Source organism: Solanum stenotomum, chromosome 5 (genome assembly GCF_019186545.1).
Source record: "Solanum stenotomum isolate F172 chromosome 5, ASM1918654v1, whole genome shotgun sequence".
Taxonomy (NCBI): Eukaryota; Viridiplantae; Streptophyta; class Magnoliopsida; order Solanales; family Solanaceae; genus Solanum; species Solanum stenotomum.
The window spans coordinates 16709617-16727788 of NC_064286.1; the positions used below are offsets into that span (position 1 = coordinate 16709617).

The 18172-nt window shown below is 34.5% G+C and overlaps 1 protein-coding gene across 1 annotated transcript in view; it reads right to left on the minus strand.

Annotated features, from left to right (window-relative positions):
- The window catches only part of LOC125863723 (uncharacterized), a 36669-nt gene that overhangs the window by 13730 nt on the left and 4767 nt on the right, over positions 1 to 18172 (minus strand). The window contains exons 4-30 of the mRNA XM_049543746.1: positions 17614 to 17641; positions 16486 to 16554; positions 16147 to 16230; positions 16023 to 16067; positions 15841 to 15940; positions 15617 to 15759; positions 14907 to 14968; positions 14721 to 14794; positions 14570 to 14640; positions 13603 to 13679; positions 12489 to 12610; positions 12065 to 12154; positions 11110 to 11300; positions 10949 to 11005; positions 9855 to 9926; positions 9246 to 9315; positions 8064 to 8136; positions 7692 to 7709; positions 7238 to 7346; positions 6788 to 6881; positions 6632 to 6715; positions 6392 to 6548; positions 6027 to 6208; positions 4999 to 5069; positions 4069 to 4214; positions 3425 to 3472; positions 1000 to 1126 (exon numbers count right to left, since the gene is read on the minus strand). Of these exons, the coding sequence (XP_049399703.1) occupies positions 1000 to 1126; positions 3425 to 3472; positions 4069 to 4214; positions 4999 to 5069; positions 6027 to 6208; positions 6392 to 6548; positions 6632 to 6715; positions 6788 to 6881; positions 7238 to 7346; positions 7692 to 7709; positions 8064 to 8136; positions 9246 to 9315; positions 9855 to 9926; positions 10949 to 11005; positions 11110 to 11300; positions 12065 to 12154; positions 12489 to 12610; positions 13603 to 13679; positions 14570 to 14640; positions 14721 to 14794; positions 14907 to 14968; positions 15617 to 15759; positions 15841 to 15940; positions 16023 to 16067; positions 16147 to 16230; positions 16486 to 16554; positions 17614 to 17641 (2464 nt within the window). The remainder of the gene's footprint in view (positions 1 to 999; positions 1127 to 3424; positions 3473 to 4068; positions 4215 to 4998; positions 5070 to 6026; positions 6209 to 6391; positions 6549 to 6631; positions 6716 to 6787; positions 6882 to 7237; positions 7347 to 7691; positions 7710 to 8063; positions 8137 to 9245; positions 9316 to 9854; positions 9927 to 10948; positions 11006 to 11109; positions 11301 to 12064; positions 12155 to 12488; positions 12611 to 13602; positions 13680 to 14569; positions 14641 to 14720; positions 14795 to 14906; positions 14969 to 15616; positions 15760 to 15840; positions 15941 to 16022; positions 16068 to 16146; positions 16231 to 16485; positions 16555 to 17613; positions 17642 to 18172) is intronic.

An 18172-nucleotide genomic window follows, 5' to 3' on the forward strand; every position in this document is an offset into this window, starting at 1 on the left:
AACTATTAAAAAAAATATGATGGCTTACATCATAATAGAAGAGACAAAGGAATTAATTGATATTGTAGTAAAGCCTCCTCACAACTTATTTTCCTTGCAAAAGTATTATCTATGTATGAAAAGAGAAGAAAAGAGAAATTTATATATGTGTAAAATATATCTATTCATTTTAATAGTGGAAAGTTTAATAAAGTTGAATGAGGCATGTACAAGATTGTTTTTTTTTAATTTTCAATCATTCCAGAAAAGCGTTACTGTGAGTCACGTTTTAGCTGTAAAACGTGTCTCAAAGTAACGAATTATAAAACGTTACTGACAATAACGTTTTATGTCTATTTAATCTGTCAGATTTTTATCTTTTTGTTATCGAATTTTTTTTAATAAAATATAACCTAAAACGTTACTGTGAACTACGTTTTTACTAGTTTTGTAAAATTTCAAAAAAAAAACATATTATTTTGGTAAATTAATTTTAATAATGACATACTTTGGTCAAAAATTCGAAAACATAAAAGTATATTCTTGAATTTCAAAGGTGCCACAATTCTTTTTTTATATAAGATATAAGATCTTGGTCCCTTCTTTTCATTTTCTTTCTCCATTTTATCGGTGAAGAACCAATCTTTGAGTCATGGTTTGATTCCTTGTTGGAAAATTGGGATACTATTGTTTTAATTAGATCGAGTTGTTTGACATTGGTGCTGAGATTGTATATTATCGTGGCTTCTTGTTTGTAATTCTACAAAGACTTACAGTTGCAACAAAGAAAAGTTTTATGATGATTTCATTCTTTAGGGGAAAGATCAGGTAATAATGAAGTTGGTATAATAGGAGAAATTTTAGTGTTCATCAAAGTGTCAAGAGGTAAATGATAATTCCAAACGAATTAGTGGAATTCTGCTGACCCTTTCTTTGAGTCATTCACAATTTAAGTTGTGGTATCTATAGATACCAGATACGAACTTGAATTACAAGAATTGATTCAGAGTGATTAGCTACCCATTTTGTGCGTTGAAAAAGTGAGAGACTTTTTCAATTGCATCTTCAAATCTACTGTAGTTGATTACTGTTTCCTTGAACCAGTCTGAGAGATGGTCTCTCTGTGATTTTTCAGAAAAACGTTCATCTACATGCAAAAAGACAAAATAAAAATAATAAATAATAGATATAGAGATAATATAACCAAGAATAGAGAAAATCATCAAATTATTCATAAAGGATATAGAGATAATATAACTAACATAACTCATAAGCAAGAATAGAGAAAATCATCAAATTATTCAAAACTATTAAAGACATTGATGCACCATTTCTCAAATTAATGCACCAAACTGTAATCAATTAGAAGTAGTCCAAAGAAGAGGGGAGGGGGGGGGGGGGGTTCTATTTGAGATTACTGACAAAAAGATCTTCTGATCTGAAGAAACAACAAAGCTCTAATCTATCTCAAAAAGATGTAGCATTTCTAGTTTCCTATATGGATTGACGTGAAAATTTGTTGAGTCACCAAGATCTACTGAAGATCTACACCTCTAAATTGTAGAACATATTTCCAAGTGTTCACTAATAACTTGTTAAATACTTCTAACAATATAAAAAAAATTGTCGAAATATATATTTAGATAAATAAGATATTTCGTTCGTTTGTCAAAGAGTACCAAAGTGAAAGAAGCTCTGAATATTTATATCAGCATTCCACCCAAAAGGTTAGGTCCAAGTGTTCATGGTTACACAACATTCTATCTACGCACTTGCACACCAAGGACTCCTTGCACATTTTGATGTGTCTAGCTCAGGTGTAGCTCTCACAAAGCAATATGCCCGCAATATTGGAGAAGATCAAGATGTTAGCTTCTAACAGGTGACAAACCTATAAACTACCCTGGTGTTACATGTGCAAGGAAGGGGGTGAAGACGTGGATCATGTTCTTCTACATTGTAGGATAACAATGAGATTATGGTGTGGGATAAGCCTAAGGGGTCGTTTGGTAGGGAGTATTAGGAGAAATAGTCCATGTATTATGTATGGTGTTATTTAGTACTGCTATGTTTGGTAGGAATTTTGGGTCTATGTATAACTAATCCACTCGACATGATATTATAGGATATGTAACTAATACCTCCCATTTGGTGGTATTAGTAATACAAGGGATTTAATACCATGGGATTATCTATGTAAAGACAAAAATATCTCTCAAATCCTATTAATCATTTTATTTATTTTCTTGATTTTGTGTTTTATATTTTTACTAGTAAATTTTTTTAAATAAATTAACTTACAAATTTTATTATTTAGAGAGAATTGTTTATTGCTAAATAAATCCAACACAAATCAATACAATATTTGAAATGTGAATTATTCAGCATTTACTAATTGAAAAGACAAATATATCACCACATAACGTTTGTGATCTTAATTGAATGAATTTTTCATTGATATATATGTGTGTGTGTGTGTGTAATTTTCTAATTATTTGTATTTTGAACAATTTATAAAATTGCATATATATTAAAACTACAACTTGCAATTTTTATATGTAAATGTAGACAGTTTGTTCGGTTTTACTATTATTTACTATCTTTTCGGTTTTAAATGTAGATGGACTATCCTTTTCAAATTGAAAATGACGTTTTGTGAGTGATCAATTTATTAATGTGAAAATTATTTACCACAAGTGAAAAAAAGCAAACATGACAAAAAAACTGTTCTTCTCTTAGCTCATTAGAATTAAAGTAATTAGAAAATAATATTGTCCGACAATTATCTACTTTGACCCAATTAAAAATAGAAAATCCCATAATAATTTAAGGGTATAGTTAGAAAGAAGTTATTTATAGAATTATAATCCAAACACAAGATGAGGTGGTAAGCAATGAACCAAACACTTGACAAAAAATAATCCCTGAGTTATTAATCTTTGTACCAAACGACCCCCAAGTGGTTTGGCACTCCTTGGACAATGCAAAAAACGTTGGAAAATTTGATGTTAAGTTAGAGAGGGAGGAGGAGAAGACGAAGAGCTTGGAATGTGCTTCTGATTGCACAGATGTGGGTAGTTTGGAGAGAGAAAGAAGAGAGCTTTGGAAGGAGTAGAAATCAAGCTTCTCTCAATTGAGTAGTCTCCATTCCCTTATTTTTCTTTTGTTGTAATCAAAAAACCCCTTGTTGTATAGATGATTGGGTGGAATTTGTAGAGAATCATATTATGTAGATTCTTTACCTTTTGGTATACCCCAAGTATATGATCTGTTTGACCATGTTTATGAATGAAAATATTTTAACTTGATCAACAATAAAAGCAACTCCTTTTTTTGAAACTGATAAAAGCAACTCCTTTTTATGAGCATACTCGCCGATTTAGCAAAGAAAAGGTCTCTTTTCTTTTTCTCTTTTACGCAATCAAAGAAGGAATAGCTTAAGTACCTATAAAGATGAAAGCTCCATAGTCATGCCTAGGACGTATGCAGCAACCTGCAACGAAAAAAGAACAATTATATCATAATCAATACGCTAACATCATTAAGAGAATTTAGTTACAAGCCAACCATACAACAAAGATAAACTTTTTGGGTAAGTCTTCAATAACTAAGCCCGTTTGGATTGGATTAAAAGTCGGTCAAACCTACTTTTAAGTCAGTTTTTGACTTCTAGAAGTGTTTGACAAATATAAAAAATAACTTAAAATAAGTCAAAAATGACTTAAAATAAGTTACAAAGTGTTTGGTAAGGTAAAAAATGATTTAAAATAAGTTAGAAACCAAAAGTAGGTTTCCCCCTACTTTTTATTTTTTTACTTAAAAGTCATTTCAGTTTGACTTTTTATTTTTGACTTAAAAACTATTTTTTTTAAGCCAATACAAGTCTGCAACTGCAACAACTACAAAGATAAAAGCCATGATATGTTGATATATGACAAACATTAACGGGAAGAATCTGTTATATTATTCTCTTGCTAACAATTTTGTTTGAGTCACAGAATTCTCTCTTGCTAATTGCAATATATGTGATAAAAAGAGAACTCTAAACACATATATGTTTAGAAAGCTACCAGAGGCAGCATTGCCTACCTGCAGCTTGGTTAAGAGCTTTGAATGCCTGAATGTTATACCAATCCTCCCCTTTTACAAGATCAATATTCAGACGTAGAAGTTGGACGCTGTAGCTCGCATAAGCATTATTGAACATCATCTTTAACTTGAATCGAAGATCATCTCTGATGGACAATGAGTTCCATATTAGCCACCGTAACATAAATGAATCAATAGAAATTCATATGAAAAGAGATTTCTTACTTATCCGGATATGGAATGCCTATAAAAATCTAATTTAGTTAAGAAAATAATCATAACAACCGAAAACTGTGGAACTAAAAGGCCATGCAAATATACTTGCAATATAAAAACGAATTGCCACCTATAAGATTCCACATAAGAATCTCAGGATTTTCTTCCAAAATTTTTGCCGGCATTTATCAAATTCCAGGAAGACATTGCAACTTAATTCAAAGAGAGAAAAAAGGATATGACTGCACGAGCCTTCTCATAAGAAAAGTCAATGCCTTCAGAAATCTGCAGAAACCACTTGCTTATTCAGATATCCAATCTTTTTAAGTTTGAATAGTCTTACAGAAAAAAGTGGCCAAAGCTCCATTTCCTTTGCTTTCAAAGTGTGAAAAAAGAGATATAATGAAGATGGATTTTGAAGCTAATAAACTATGCATGAGACAAAGTGCCTAACAGTTTCTTCATAAATAAAAATAAAGTAACTGTTAATAAAATCCTGACTTGATTCTGCTGCAAAAGTACTATATTATCACAGACGAGGGACTCATTAGTGAAGTATCTAGACAAGTCTTGTTGACATGAAAAGTAAAAATTTCTACTGCACATTCTACGAAGTATTCTCTCCAAAACTGTATGGATGAAAAAGTCTGTTTGTTAGTCTGTCCATAGAAAGTATTTTCCTGGAAAATTGAATTTTTGAAAATTCTAAATTACAGTGTACGATCTTTAAGTTGTTCACTATCTACCATGTAATGGCTTCTATTCAAGGAGATAAGGCTGTAAAGCTATATGTTTATACTACCAGGTTATTTCAGAAAAAAACAGCTCTAAAACCATACAATAGTAGCAACATCGCAAACAATATTTGCTTAATGCTGGGAATAGTGGCAAAACTCCAAAATGGCACCATTTTATGTTGTATCAAAAAGGTTAATAACCCCTAAGAAATTCTGAATCAATGGTAATAGGCCACAAAAGGGATGCCACACCTCCATTATACAAATTAATAAACCTAAACTGAGTTAATATGAATCAATAAATTTCTTCAAAATTTAATTCTTCCTCAATATTCAAATAATCGAAGAGTTGAGAATGACCGGAAGCATTCATGATCTATACTGAAGGGTGTGACCATCTCATCTAAAACCTTAAGTTGATAGAGAGAGAGCACTTTTATTTACTTAATATCTCCAACACGCATTTTCACATGCGGCCTTAATTCTTTTTCATGAGCCAAACAAATGAAAGTTTATACTGATAATGGGAGGCACTGAAATTTGAACCCACGACCTTTGCCTTCTTGGAGACCATATTGAAGCGTGTGATCATTTTATCTAAAAGCTTAAATTGTTAGATAGAGCACACTTTAATTTACTTAATTATATCTCTAAAAATTAACAAATCCTTAGTTCCAACTCTTTTCTTAGTCTCTTGCGAAGTGTTTTGAATTTTTTAAAAACACAGTTGTATTCAAGTCTACTGGAATTTTGTAAGTAGCCAAATGCAAAAGACTAATTTCCCTTTGATAAGATTGTAAGTTGAACTTTGTAAATTACACAATTACATATTGCAACAACTTAGAGCATAGAAAAGAAGGTAGGGTTGTGATTAGCTCAATGTTGTCAACTGACCAAGTGGACAGTTGGACCAGACACACTGAACTTCCACAAGATAGCCATTTGTGATGATTCAAGTACTAGAAAAATCATACAACTTGACAGGTGTAATTAACCCTGATGTACCTTTCCTCGATAAACAGCAAGAAAAGCAGCTCCCTGTTTCTTGTTTTCATGTGAAGTACTGTCACTAAGTGCTGGCAGTTTTTCCTTTTCATTACTTCCCATCGGTAGTTTCTCCCTTTGGTTAATAGAACTGAAGTAACCAGCCAAAGTGGTTTCAAAGCTCTTTTGATCCTGTCTTGTCTCTAAACAAAAACAAAGCCATCAAAAAGAGAATTAATTGCACCAGTGAAATCAAAAATTGGCAAGCATGATCTATTCCAGTGCGTTAATGGAAAAGCATGCAATGAACAGTTCGGATAATCTTTACTATCATGCTGCCTGTTTATGGGCAAATATGTTTAAAAAATGGAATTAATGATTCTTACCAACGAAAATGGTCTTTTGAGCAGTAAGTCTGTCCCATTGTTTTGACAGTTTCCAGTGTTGACATATATCATTCAACATGCTATAGCTTGGAAAAAAGACAATACAACCACCTGGAACAATCTTGAATATTTCCTCCAAAGAACTGCAAAGTTCACTCTGCATGAAGAATGCTGCAACATTAGACAAGGAGGGAAATACATATTGACAAATGAACATTTAGCATAAATATCGCATAATACCCTAAAAATATCTGAAGCAGATGTTGCATAACTTCCATTCAGTGGAACACCTGTTGGTCCTCTCGAGATTACACCAGCCCATAACTGCAATTCATGGACTGGCATTGAGTTCATCTATAAACTCCAATCCCAAAACATTGTCAAATGTTAACTTACCTGTTTTTGAACGTCTATAACGTGTGGAGCTTGGAAAGTATTACCAAAAGTAACACCAAGTTCAGAGGAAACTGAGCTAAATGGAAATAGAGTCCTGTAAATAAAAGAAGAGATGATGCACAACAGCAAAGAAGAAACTCGAACTTCAACAGCAGCAGCTTTTCCAAATTATCTTTCGGAGGTATCACATGTAAAAGGGAAGGAGAAGGCAAAAATAAAGATGTGCAAGGATAGATCATAAACAAGCAAAGTAAACAGAGACAAGAAATATTTGGCATATGGTGCATATTCATGAAACTGAACCATACACCATTCACTTGAAAGTTTGCTCGACAATTAAGCTCACTTCAAATCGGACCAAAGGAAAAAGGAATTGTCTAAAATCTTCCAAAACATCACCGAGGATTAGTGCTTGAATGAAGTGGCCAGGCTGTAAGATATTGCACATACCCTGATGCTAGAATCACTGATAGACAAGAATCAGCAATTTCTTTGAACACAATGCTGGCATGTAAGCACCACAAACTCAAAGGAGTTTCCCATTCACCATTAAGAACTCCTGCACATTAATAGAGGATAGTAACATAACCAAATCAACTGTCAAATTATCAACAAATAAAATTAGATCTCTAGCCCAACGATGAGAGCATTATGACTATATACAGTAGAATTTCATTAGTGGTCGTCTTCATGTCACAAGCAAATAAAAACATCCATTTCTCTTCCCCTTTTAAATTCTTTTGTGTGGTGGATGCGGCTTGAGCTGCTTCACATTATATAGGCATGTCTGAAGCATAAAAATGTTTATCTAATTTCCTTCTTTAACAGAATAGAACCAGAGAGAAACAACAGAATCACCAAGTATCTCTACTTGTTGTAAAGATCAAGAAAGTTTTCAACAAACCATCAGATCCTTTATGCCCTGCAAAAGCATTTAGAATACCAAGGTTTTTGAAAAAAGAACACTTCAACATACTTGCTGCAGGCAAAGCATTTCTTCTTACAATTCATAACAAATATATGTAACTGGTGTTGATTTATTGTCACAAATATGTTAAATGATCTAAGCAGCATCTTCCTCACAGATACTTGCCAGAATTTCTTTTGGTGCGTCGTATAACTAGCTGATAAGATCTTGCAGATTTCACACCATCCGAGAAGAAGTAATTAAGTGAGGAGAATAGCCCTGAATGATACTCATAATTGTCAATATATAGGAAGTTCTCTTTGAAAGATAAATGTAGCGATTAGTATAGATAGAAATAAGGTGCAGTGCCTTCTAATAGTGGTGCTTCATTGTTAGACAAGTAGACGGTCTTTGGCACAGCTTTAGAGGCAGCTTTGATGGCCTTCAGGGAAAGAAAAAATGAAAAGAGATTAGGGTAAGAGCAAGAGCAACGATTAAGATTAATAGTTATACATGTCCTCATATACTACTCCAGCGTGACGAAATGGACCTTGAAGTTGAAACTAGAAAATTTGAGTTATAGAAGTTGTGATTTTTGGATTTTGAAGTTGTGATTTTTGAACTTCAAAGTTGTGTTTGGACATGCATTTTACTTGGATTTGTTTTTTTGAAATTTTGTGAGTCAAAGTCCCAAAAATATTTGAAGTTCAGATTTTTTTGATCAAATTTCATTGCCAATCAAATATTTGAAGATAAATTTTCAAAACAACTATTGGAATTTGAAGTTGTGTCTAGACATGCATTTTACTTGGAAATTTTGTGAGTTGAAGTGACAAAAATATTATAAAATATTTGAAGTTCAGATTTTGTTCATCAAATTTCATGGCCAAAAAGATATTTGAAGATAAATTTTCAAAAACTAGTCCCAACTTCTATGGCCAAACGCTAGCTTAAAAACAAGTTGTGGATGATTGCTGTTAGTTGCTATGTTTTAGGACTGCAGCCTTTTATTTATTTACTGCAGTAAATTAGCTTTAGTTTTCCTCAAATAACTTCTTGACCTAGTCTCTAGGAGTTTGTTTATCTTCAGCAGATGTGTTGCTGATTTTTAGGACCATGAAGTTAGTTCTTTATTATAAGTGTAAGTATTAGGCAGTGAAAAAAGATTGTATTATCAAATAAAGTTATCTCTTCTTTCTTGTTCTTCATTGCTTTATAGTTCTAATCTTTCATTATTCTTAAGTTCTCCTTTGTTCTTTTTCTGGGTTTCCACATTAATTAACTACAATTGGTATCAAAGCTTTTTATTCTTGAGGGACTTGTGTGTGTTCATTAATCTGTTTTAGTGAATTCCATGGACGGAGAAGCAAGTTTTTCTTCAATGGCACCACCAGCTTTTAATGGAGAAAGTTATCAGATCTGGGCTGTCAGAATGCAGACATATCTAGAAGCTTTGGATCTCTGGGAAGCTGTAGAAGATGATTACGAGATTGTTCCCTTACCAAACAATCCCACAATCGCGCAGATTAAAAATCACAAGGAAAGGAAAACCATGAAATCAAAGGCAAAGGCATGCTTGTATACAGCAGTTTCATCCACCATCTTTACTCGTATTATGTCCCTGAAGTCAGCAAAAGAGGTATGGGATTATCTCAAGACTGAGTATGAAGGAGATGAAAGAATTTGAGGGATGCAAGAGCTAAATTTAGTACGTGAGTTTGAGCTGCAAAGGATGAAGGAAAGTGAAACCATAAAGGAGTATTCTGACCGACTTCTTAATATAGCAAATCGAGTCAGATTGTTGGGTTCCACTTTTAATGATTCAAGGATTGTTGAGAAAATCCTTGTAACAGTACCTAAAAAATTTGAGGCTACTGTTACAACCTTAGAAAATACTAAGGACTTGTCCAAAATTACACTAGCGGAGCTCTTAAGTGCTTTTCAAGCACAAGAGCAACGACGTGTAATGAGATAGAAAGGAGTTGTTGAAGGAGCCCTATTAGTTAAACATCAAGATGATGGAAGAAACAAGAAGAAGCAGAACAAGAAGATCCAAGGACAAAATAGTGAGAATTTTGCTAAAAGCAAGAAAGCTAGCTATCCTCCTTGTCGGCATTGTGAAAAAAAAAGGTCACCCTCCTTTCAAATGTTGGAGGAGACCTGATGCAAAATGCAGCAAGTGCAATCAATAGAGTCATGAAGCTGTAATTTGTAAAGCCAACATTTAGTAGCCTGAAGTTGAAGCTCAAGTTGGTGATCAAGAAGATCACCTTTTTGTTGCAACTTGTTTCACAAGCCTAGATTCAAGTGAAAGTTGGTTAATTGATAGTGGTTGCTCTAACCACATGACATCTGATAAGATGTTGTTCAAAGAATTTTGGAACACTGAGACAAAGAAAGTTAGAATTGGAAATGGTGAGTGTCTTGCTGTGAAAGGCAAGGGCGCCATAGCCATTACAAGTGGCTCTAGAACTAAGCTTATCGCAAATGTTTTGTATGTTCCAGACCTTGATCGAAACCTTCTCAGTGTTGGTCAATTAATGGAGAATGGATTCAATCTGTTCTTCAAAAACAAAACTTGTGTGATAGAAGATCCATCAGGCGATGAGATATTCAAGGTCAAAATGGGGGGGAGGTGTTTCCCGCTCAATCCTTTGGAAGAAGAGAGACAACTTTTCTTATGATAGACAACTCTACAGAAGTTTGGCATAAAAGAATGGGTCATTTTCATCATCAAGGTATGATGTTCTTACAAAGAAAGGAACTTGTGAATGATCTACCAAGATTGCAGAATCGGTGGACAGATTGCCAAGCTTGTTTACTTGGAAAGATGAACAGGCTGCCCTTTCCCAAAACAACTTAGAGAGCATAAAAAAAGCTTCAGCTCATTCATATAGACCTGTGTGGACCTCATAGAACACCATCTTTAAATGGTAGTCTTTACTACATTGTATTTATTGATGATCTAACGAGACTGACTTGGATTTTTTTCTTAAAATTCAAGTCTGAGGTAGCTGATGTGTTTTGGAATTTTAAGGCAAAAGTGGAAAATCAAAGTTGCTGCAAAATTCAGACTCTAAGGTCTGATAATGGGAAGGAGTACACTTCAAATTAGTTCAAATTACTCTGTGACAAAGCTGGTATAGAACATCAGCTAACAGTCCCTTATACTCCACAACAAAATGGAGTTAGTGAGCAGAAAAACAAAACTATAATGGAGATGACTAGGTGCATGCTACATGAGAAACAACTACCAAAAAACTGCTGGGCGGAGGCTGCCAGCACTGCTGTTTTTTTGCAAAACAGACTTCCTTCAGATTTGTAAAGGATAAAACACCATATCAAGCATGGTATGGTCATAAACCCTCATTGCAATTTCTCAGAATTTTTGGCTGCTTGTGTTTCTCTTATATACCACAGGTTAAACGAGATAAGCTTGACAAGAAGGCAGTTCCTGGCATCTTTATAGGCTACAGTGTTTTCTCCAAAGCATATAAGGTCTATGAACCTCAAACAGAGAAAATTGTCGTAAGTAGAGATGTCCACTTCATTGAGGACCAGCACTGGAACTGGGAGAAGCCTGAAAACAATCCACCAGTTGACAGTCTATTAGATCCAAAAGATCTAGTAGATGATCCTCTTGTTAGAGGCATGCGGTTGATCTCTGATATCTATCAGAGATGCAATACTGCAATTTGTGAGCCCGCAAGCTATGAGGAAGCAGAAGGGGATGACAAATGGGTGGCAGTAATGAAGGAGGAGATGATGATGATAAAAAAAAATCGGACCTGGGTGCTTGTTGAGAAACCTCTAGACAGAAAGATTATTGGTGTAAAATGGGTCTTCAGGACAAAGCTAAATGCTAATGGTTCCATTAACAAACACAAAGCGAGGCTTGTAGTGAAAGGTTACGCTCAGATCTTTGGAGTAGACTACTCAGAAACTTTCGCACCAGTTGCTCGACTTGACACAATCAGATTGCTACTAGCCATTACAGTGGAAAAAGGTTGGAGAGTTTATCAACTTGATGTTAAGTTTGCCTTTCTCAATGGTCTTTTCCAGGAGGAGATTTATGTTGAGCAACTAGTGGCTTTGTTGTCAAGGGGCAAGAAAATAAGGTTTATTTGCTAAAGAAAGCTCTCTATGGTTTAAAGCAAGCACCAAGAGTTTGGTATAGCAAGATTGATGATCATTTACTCAGTTTAGGCTTCAAGAAGAGCCTATCTGAGTCTACACTTTATATTAAGTGTTCAGGTGCAGACATACTTATTATTTCTTTGTATGTTGACGATCTCTTTGTCACAGGAAGTAAGGTTTGCCTAATTGAGGACTTCAAGTTGGAAATGATGAAGGTCTTTGAAATGACAGACCTTGGACTGATGGCGTACTTTCTTGGAGTGGAGATCAAACAAAATGAAGACAATGTGTTCATTTGCCAGAAAAAATATGCTCAAGCAATCCTAAAAAAGTTTCATATGGAAGATTGCAAAGTTATGAGTACTCCAATGAACCAAAAGGAAAATTTTTCGAAAGATGATGGAACTGAAAAGGTGGATGAGGCATATTATAAAAGTCTTATTGGCTGCTTGATATATTTGACTGCAACTAGGCCTGATGTTCTGTATGCAGTGAGTTTTTTGTCTCGGTTCATGCATTGTGCAAGTGATTTACACTTGAGAGTAGCTAAAAGAATTGTCAGATACATCAAGGGAACTATCAACTATGGTGTTAAGTTTCACAAAAGTAAGAAGTTTAGACTTAACGGATTTTCTGATAGTGATTGGGGTGGTGCACCTGATATGAAGTTTCAGGTTTCTGTTTCAATCTTGGGTCAGGAGCTTTCTCTTGGTATTCCAAGAAACAAGATATAGTAGCACAATCAACAGCCGAGGCAGAATTTATTGCTGCAACAACAGCTGTGAATCAAGCACTATGGTTGAGGAAAATTATGTGTGATATGAATATGGAGCAAAAAGAAGGGACTGAGGTTTTTATTGATAACCAAGCTGCAATTTCTATTGCTAATAATCCAGTTTTTCATGCAAAAACGAAGCATTTCAATATTAAGTTGTTTTTCTTAAGAGACATGCAGAAACATGGAGAAGTGAAGCTTCTTTACTGCAAGAGTGATGAGCAGGTTGCTGACATTTTCACCAAGGCCCTTTCCCTCGGCAAGTTTGAGTTTTTCAGAGAAAAACTAGGAATCAGTAGTTCCTAAACCAAGGAGGAGTGTTAGTTGCTATGTTTTAGGATTGCAGCCTTTTATTTATTTACTGCAGTAAATTAGCTTTAGTTTTCCTCAAATAACTTCTTTACCTAGTCTCTAGGAGTTTGTTTATCTTCAGCAGATGTGTTGCTGATTTTTAGGACCATGAAGTTAGTTCTTTATTATAAGTGTAAGTCTTAGGCAGTGAAAAAAGATTGTACTATCAAATAAAGTTATCTCTTCTTTCTTGTTCTTCATTGCTTTATAGTTCTAATCTTTCATTATTCTTAAGTTCTCCTTTGTTCTTTTTCTGGGTTTCCACATTAATTAACTACAATTGCCAAGACCATATAAGGAGGCCAGAACCCATTTTCTCAACCAATGTGGGACATAACACCCCAGAGCACGACAGCACCTCAAGACTATACAACTGGAGTGTTGATAATATGACACGAGGACCCAACAGTGAGAATCATAATGATAGGGACAGGTGGGTCTTAACTCATATATGATGTGAGGATATGGATTTTGGGCCTAACACAACCTCAAAAGCATGCTCACGGGAGAAAGATTGCCCAAGACCAAATAAGGAGGTCACAACCCATTCCCTCAAACAACATGGGACTTATACAACCAGTCATCAACATTCATTACTTTAAAACTATACAGACCAGCATCAGCAAGAATTTACCTTTGAGGCACATTCCTGTAAATTGGAAAAGGACTCCTTTGTCACAGAGGCCTTTGATAGCTGATTCAAGGCTTCCTTACCAGTCCACCTACAAATTAAGTTAGAGCAGATGAGATAAATAGGTGTATATATACAGTGCTCAGAGTACTATATACAGTACACAACATACACAGGTAGATTGTGAAAACTAGTTACAACTAGAAGCATTTTTGCCTGGACTAATGTTTGAGCATGAAGTACCTTGGTAGCTGTCATCTTGTTTAAAAATATGATCAGATCTAATTTGTAATCAAACTGAAGAATTTTGGTACTTCTTTTTTTCGCATATACAAATATGGTTGAAGGTCAATTTTGAAGGCTTTATACACCCATATACAATTGTGATATATCATTCAGCTTCAGAAGTTATAAATGTTTAAGTGCGCCAAAACATAAGAGCTTTCGTAGACACTGAACAATTAGAATATTTGGCTTACCAACGCGAAACATTTAAAATAATGTAAGCCTTGTTTTTCAAAATTAAAGGAAGTAATTGATTCCATGTCCCCTTTCAACTTCTTAAAACTGCCCACTACACTAAAGAAAGTCATGCAAAATTTAATAGCTACGAATCAAGGTAAAGTATCATTTAAAATGAAAAAAATACTTTCCTGTCTAAGATGACAAATGGAGGTATGCTCAGCAGTATGGAAAGTGATAAAGTCCTTCAACATCCTAATGTATGTTTCAAGCTTGCAGAACAAATTTACTAGCAAAATACAAGGAAAATGCAAGAAACTAGTTCTTGTCTACTCACTTTACCTATTTGCAATTATCCAAAAGAGCCTAATAATAAGAAGCAATGGGTACTCTTTTTGCTATCTAATGTTCCACCAATTGATAATGATAACAACAAACTTAATCTGCTCACGTTATATGTTTATTTTTGCCTGTCTACTTCACATCTGAAGCAGGAACAGTAGCCAAACCATTACTCACCATGAGGCCCAACATGTGGAGCTTTGCATGCGCAAAGAATGATCTTGAACTTGCATCCAACACTTTATGTTCTGCAAAAATCATGAAAATACAAACTGATGGAAAAGCTCTATAAGCTGTCAACCGAACTTCAAAAGTTTGCAGTACTTACCAGTATCATATCTTTCAAAGGTTTGTAAGTCTCAGGATCAGAACACTCGAGATGAGACAGATGAAAATACAAATCTTACAGAAAACAAGAACTGATAAGAGACAAACTAAAATGGAAGATGTAGAAAGTGTTCTTTCAGTTTTGCCCAAAGAAAAGATTAATAAAGAAAAGCTAGTCAATGCTTACCATTCAAACACTTCATGCCAACATCAACACTACCAACATCATGACAAATGTCTTCTATATTGCTGCAGATATCACATCAACCAGAACAAATATACAAAGAAATAGTTAAAACAATGATATGTATAGACTTCATTTAAATTAACGATACATGCATTTTCCAATACTTCTCATGAAGCATTATTACTTTTATCTGATATTTAAAATGTGTTTAGGCATACTGTCTCGAAATAATTCTCTTATTTCACTTCCAACAGAGCAAAGTGATTTTAACTAAAAGATATCAATTGTCTTCATCATTTTGAACTGGAAAGAATTATAACTCAAAGCAATTTCTGAAGTGTTTCTCAATATCTGAAGTTCATTTTTAAAAGATGAAACAGTGTATGCAACTCTAAAAATTTAATCAAACTGAAACAACTGATAAGCAAAATAGATCTATCAACTTGGATCAGAAAGAGTATTAGTTGTGGTAGGCTGTACAAAATGACCATTCGCTAGTCCTAAAGATGAATTAATGTGTTCTCCATTTTATAGCAGGCAAAATTCTGCGTTTGTAGCTCAGCTATTTTGACAAAAGGGTCATCTCTTTTTACAAATACACCTAGTGCATATTGTAATATAATTAAATTTTCAATATCAGTACCAGAATTTTTTAAATAAACAAGCTACTACGGAAGCAACAGATGTCAGTGGTTTATATCTATACATACTGGGATTCGTCAATGATAAGAATGCTTCCTTCTATATTTACGTCCAATGCTCTCCTAATAACTGGATTGATGATATAGCTGTATGGACAGAACACTAACTCCGCATCATTAGCCATGGAACGTGCTGCAAAGTATGAGCAGCCAGAAAATTGAATAATAATTTGCTGATAAGTTCACTCCTCACATAGAGGATAATGGGAAAACTTCACACAGAGACTATCACCTTTAACATGCTTCCCAACTTGAACAAGGTCTTCAATAGCATGAACCTCGAAGCACCCTCCTTTCTTAAGAGTTGAATCGTCTCTGACTTTTTGAATATTTCTGTTCAGAAATTAGATGATTAACATCTCAATTTTCAATCTATAGATAAAAGATGATAGAAACAGTTGAAAGTCAAACTAACTTGAATTCTGGGCACCCAGCCTCCCAATTCTTTAATAATCCCTTGCTGCAATTTATGCCATAACATTATAACATTCGGCAAAGAGATAGGAAAGCATATTTCATATGAGTATACGAAAAATCACCATTCCATATCAATGTCGGCATGACCTTGTAAGTTCTCATTTGTACAGCAGTGTTTTCGTAAGTCCTGAAAGATGAAAACACTACTTCAGTACCAACGGCTCTTGGATAATGGACATGTTACTCTACCTTTGTCCACTTCAATACCAAGGTTCATTTGCATTGAGCAGGGATCAAACATGTGACCTAAGTAACAAACCCCTCAATATTTACCCCTTGAACTAAACCTTGGAGGCGTATGATAACCATGGGCATTTAGGTATAATGTAAATTTGATTACATGAAAACTAAGATTGGAAAAGAATAAAATAGCTTATTGAAAGGAAAAAGGGCAACCTAACAGTACAGCCATTATCAAACCTGTCTTTTGGTATTCCCCGACAACTTGAGAAAGTTGTGCATGTGTCCTCCTGAAAATATTTTCCAATTGCAGAAAGAGTCACAATGGTACAAGTATACTAACTGTACAAGTGTTTATGAAGAGGGTGATGCTCAGTCTCAGGCGCGAGTCTCAATGACAGTCACTTCTCAACTAGTGTCAGTTATTTCCTTTTTTTGGGTCATCTTCCCCCAGCCATGGCCAGAGGCGGACCAGATGAGAACACAATATTCTATAATGCGGGTTTTAAGCCCTATGAAATAACTAGATGTCACGCTGGTGAAGATACATGGTACGAATGAATAGAACGCAGTAGATATTTAATGAGGAAAGATACTATTAGCTTTAAAATCTGTAAGTGGTTGGTGACCGTATTCATTGAAGCATCCAAAGTACAGGGAATGTCATTAAGAGATGGAGTACAAAGGACAATTTTGCAGAATTCTTCTGCACCCTTAAATACAACGAGAATGAAAGGTATATAAGCTTTATTACTATACAAGGCCAAAACAAATATATCATCATTACTCCAGAGGCACGAAGAGGAGGTTGGGAGAAGATGATATGGAAAGTTAAAGTGCTTTACAAAGTGAACTGTATTAACATGGCTCTTAGCTAAAGAAGCAGTATTGACTCATAAGAACCTAAACAAGAGAGGTTTTCAACTATGTTCAAGATGTTTTTTGTGTAAAGAACAGGCTGAGACAGTCAACCATCTCTTTTTGCATTGCAAGTGGACAGATCAATTGTGGAGGATGTTTATTAGCTTGAGAAAGACTAGTTAGGTGAAACCACGGAATATAAAATGGAAGATTGTCCCTATTTGCATCTGGTGAACTGTATGCAAAGAGAGGAACAAGCGATGTTTTGAAGACAAGCAGAACAGTTTACAGGATTTTAAGATGAATTGGATATATTGACTAATGTTACCATGCTCAAAACAAATGGTCCCAGTATACTAATTATAATAGGCCACAGGATTCAACAAATGAAATTATAATGTGGGCAATGCCAAGGACATTAAAAGATATATTAGTGACATGGAGAGGATGCAGTGGGGAAAGAGTGAAGAAACTTTTAGGAATTGTACCTATGTGCACCAGTGAGAATCAAAGATGCTTCAAAATAAACACACAACAGTACACAAATTAAAGAATGGTTGTTTATACCTTGCACTTTTTGGTGCAAGCAAAACATACGAGTATATGGTTTGTACGTTTCTATCTATCCTTATTGGAGATGCAATGCTTTGTGGAGCTCTTTGAACACCTACTTGGTGAGTGTGTGTTATGGAGAATTTACATTTGGGGTGTGTTAGGCAAGAAGGAAAATATTTTCCGAAAAATATTTTTCAATTTTTTCATTTTCCAAATCAACTCATCTTTTCTCAAATTTAAGGAAAATGATTTTCCTTCAAAAATTAAGGAAAACATTTTTCAAAACTTTCCTTCAACTTTAAAAAATCACTCTTTTGTTGAAAAAATATAAATTTAAAGCTTATTTTAAAGAATATTTTTCATTTTTTTACGCCACCCTCATCACGATCCCCCCCGCCCCAGCTAGCCCCCTACCATTCACCCCCCCCCCCCAAAAAAAAATTTAAAAGTTTATTTTTAAAAATATTTCTAATTTTAATTTTTTATTTTCGC